The 3,104-nt window shown below is 64.1% G+C and overlaps 1 protein-coding gene across 1 annotated transcript; it reads left to right on the forward strand.

Moving 5' to 3' along the window:
- Positions 1 to 5: 5 nt before the first annotated feature.
- LOC117797737 (ral guanine nucleotide dissociation stimulator-like) lies at positions 6 to 3,099 on the forward strand (the record flags this gene model as incomplete). Its single annotated transcript, XM_034650193.1, has 5 exons — positions 6 to 352; positions 590 to 649; positions 1,513 to 1,706; positions 1,961 to 2,286; positions 2,974 to 3,099. Coding segments are annotated over 5 exons (1,053 nt in total), but the record flags the coding sequence as incomplete, so codon positions are not given.
- Between the last annotated feature and the right edge of the window lie 5 nt (positions 3,100 to 3,104).

Raw genomic sequence — 3,104 nt, forward strand, 5'->3', positions numbered from 1 at the left:
GGGTCTGTGTTTGTCGTCGTTCCCCATCTCAAATTCCGCTTCCAAAGCTGAGCGTGTTTCTCTGTGGGGGACGTGCGTGTCTGAGCTCCAGTCCCCCACCCTCCTGGCGGCCCACGCTGCTACCGCTGACCACACGCCCCTCCTTCGTCCCACCCCAGTGTGAAAACGAGTCCGCGCTGAACCTGTATGAGACCTGCAAGGTGCGGACGGTGAAAGCGGGCACGCTGGAGAAGCTGGTGGAACACCTGGTGCCCGCCTTCCGGGACAGCGATCTCTCCTATGTCACTGTCTTCCTGTGCACCTACCGAGCCTTCACCACCACCCAGCAGGTCCTGGACCTGCTGTTCAAAAGGTGAGCAGGGCCCCCATCCTGCACAGCAGCCGCCGCTCACCTGTGGGCCGTGTGTGTGGAGCATGGCACGTCCCCTCTCTGACATGAAGCCCCGTCTGGACATGTCGCCTAATTCGGTGCACAGGGCAGACCAGTCTCCCCGCCCTCCCGGGCTTCCGTTCTAGTCGGGGAGTCAGCCGGTAACCCTAGACATCATAGCAGGTACGGTAGACGTGATGCCTTCACGGCCTCCTCTAGATACGGATGCATCCTCCCTTATTCTGACGAGGACGGCGGACCCCAGGACCAATTGAAAAAGTGAGTGGACTTTGGGTCTGATGGGAGGGTCCCCTGTGTCCCAGGTGGGGGACATGCGGGGCTTTGGTGGGGCCAGGGGTGCCGGGCAGAGCCCTGGCTCCCACACGTCTCGTGATTCCTGCTAGAGGGCGGGAGTGTGGGGGCTTCTCCTGCAGGAAGACAGGAGTCAGACAGCTGGGGCTGGGGTCCCGGGGCCTAGGGAGCAGAGGGGAGGCTGGGGGCTGAGGCTGGGCCCTGAGGGGAGTGTGTCTCGTCCACTGCCCACCCCAGCCCTGCGTGTCCTGACCTGATCCAGGGGCCACCTGCTCACGCAGGGCCCTCACGCCTCGGTCCCCCAGGCCAGCTGCACGTGGGGCCTAGACAGGCCGGGCAGCAGTTCCCGAGAATAGTGTCACTGAGAAGAGGAGACCGCACGTGCCTGAAAGGGCATCAGGCAGCCATCGGAGCAGGAGCTGGGGGTCGAGGGGCTGTGAGAGCCCAGGCAGGCTGGGCAGAGGGACGCTGCCTGTTCTGTCCTCCCTCACAGGCCTCTGCAGGGCCTACTGTGTGCGCCAGGGCTGGGACAGAGCAGACACCCCCCCCACCCTCCTTGAGTTTCCAGTGCAGCAGGGAGGACCCAGACAGACAGAGGAGTGGGTCAGGCTCCCCTGAGGAAGGCAGGGATGCTCACAGCAGTGATGGAGGGCTCCCTCCCATGGAGTTGCCGGCTGCACCTGCTGGCTGGACCTGCCCCTGCATGGATGGCGGTGGGGGTAGGCTGGGCGGGCCTGGCCTCTGGACAGAGCATCCCCAGGGGTGCCCGAGGGGGCCGTGTGCAAGGAAAGGCCAGGCCCTGACTCTGCTCCCTGTCTGCCTACCTCCAGTGCCATCTCCTCCATTCTGGGCACCTGGCTGGACCAGTACTCGGAGGACTTCTGTCAGCCCCCAGACTTTCCCTGCCTCAAGCAGCTGGTGGCCTACGTACAGCTCAACATGCCTGGTTCCGACCTGGAGCGCCGTGCCCACCTTCTGCTGGCCCAGCTGGAGCACGCAGGGCCCCCGGAGGCTGAGCCCGAGGGTGAGAAGCCTGGGGCTGGGTGTGTGCGGTGTGCGGGGATGGGTCGGTGCCGGCCCCACAGGGAGGATCCCCCAGAGGCTGGTGTGGGGCCAGAGCAAGGACTGGAATCAGAGCACCCAGCAGGTGGAAGGCAGTCGGGGGACATCCCGGGGAGGGTTCCTTCCTGGCTGCGGCTTCTCTGGGCACCCCTGGGCTGTGCTCTGTCTCTGCAAAGGCACATGGAAACTTCTGTCCTCCTGTTGCTCTGTCTCCAGCTCCAGCGCCAGTTCTAAAAACGGCTCCAGAACTAGAGCCAGCTTTAGCACCAACTCTCCTGCCCGCCCCAGAGCCCGAGGCAGCCCCAGCACCCGCTCCAGAGCCCGAGGCACCCCCGGCACCCACTCCAGAGCCCGAGGCAGCCCCGGCACCCGCTCCAGAGCCCGAACTATCTCTGTCACAAACTCTCAAGCTGGAGGCAGCTCCAGCACCCGGGCCTCCCTGGCCCTCACCTGTGGCTGCAGAAAATGGCCTGAATGAGAAGCCTCACCTCTTGGCCTTCCCTCCCGACCTGGTGGCAGAGCAGTTTACCCTGATGGATGCGGTGAGCACCTCTCCCTGGCAGGACAGGGCAGGGCAGGGCAGGGGCACACCTCCCTCCAGCCTCTGGTCCATTCCCTGATATCCCCCGGTCCAGAGCGGATGTCCTGGTCCATATCCCGGTTGCACCAAGACTCACTGTGTGATCTCCGAACTGTGGATGTAGAGATGGGACCCTCCGCACCCCAGCCGTCCACAGAGCAACTGTGGATTACGTGGGGCGGGACAGTTGCGGGCTGGGCGGGGCCTTACCCACATGGTGGGGGAGTGGATCTCCCTGAGTGCATCCAGCTCTACAGTCAGCCCCCCTAATAAGTGCCCTCACCAGCCTCGGCACTTATTAGGCACCTGCTGTGTACCAGAGTTATGGCAGGCAGCAGAGCCCGTAGGTGTGGCCCTCGTAGCGAGTGTGCATCTGGACGGGGCAGAAGTGAGGCATGATGGGGGAGCCGGAAGTGCCACCCGGTATGGGCAGCTGTGAGCCACTTTCTGGGGCTTGGAGTGAGGGAGCACAGGCTGCTAAAAATGCCACACTCTTTCCTCCAGCGTGTCCTCCTGGGTCCCTGCTCTGCAGGGTGCCCGTGGTAGGCAGAGGACAAAGCCCAGACACACCCCCCCCAGCCCTGCAAGGCTTGAGCCGCATGCTGAGCTCTGGGGTGTGGCAGCTCGTGACTCTCCCCCTGGTTCCCAGGAGCTGTTCAAGAAGGTGGTGCCGTACCACTGCCTGGGCTCCATCTGGTCGCAGAGGGATAAGAAGGGCAAGGAACACCTGGCTCCCACTGTCCGCGCCACTGTCACCCAGTTCAACAACGTGGCCAACTG

Source organism: Ailuropoda melanoleuca, unplaced genomic scaffold, assembly GCF_002007445.2.
Source record: "Ailuropoda melanoleuca isolate Jingjing unplaced genomic scaffold, ASM200744v2 unplaced-scaffold11552, whole genome shotgun sequence".
NCBI lineage: Eukaryota > Metazoa > Chordata > Mammalia > Carnivora > Ursidae > Ailuropoda > Ailuropoda melanoleuca.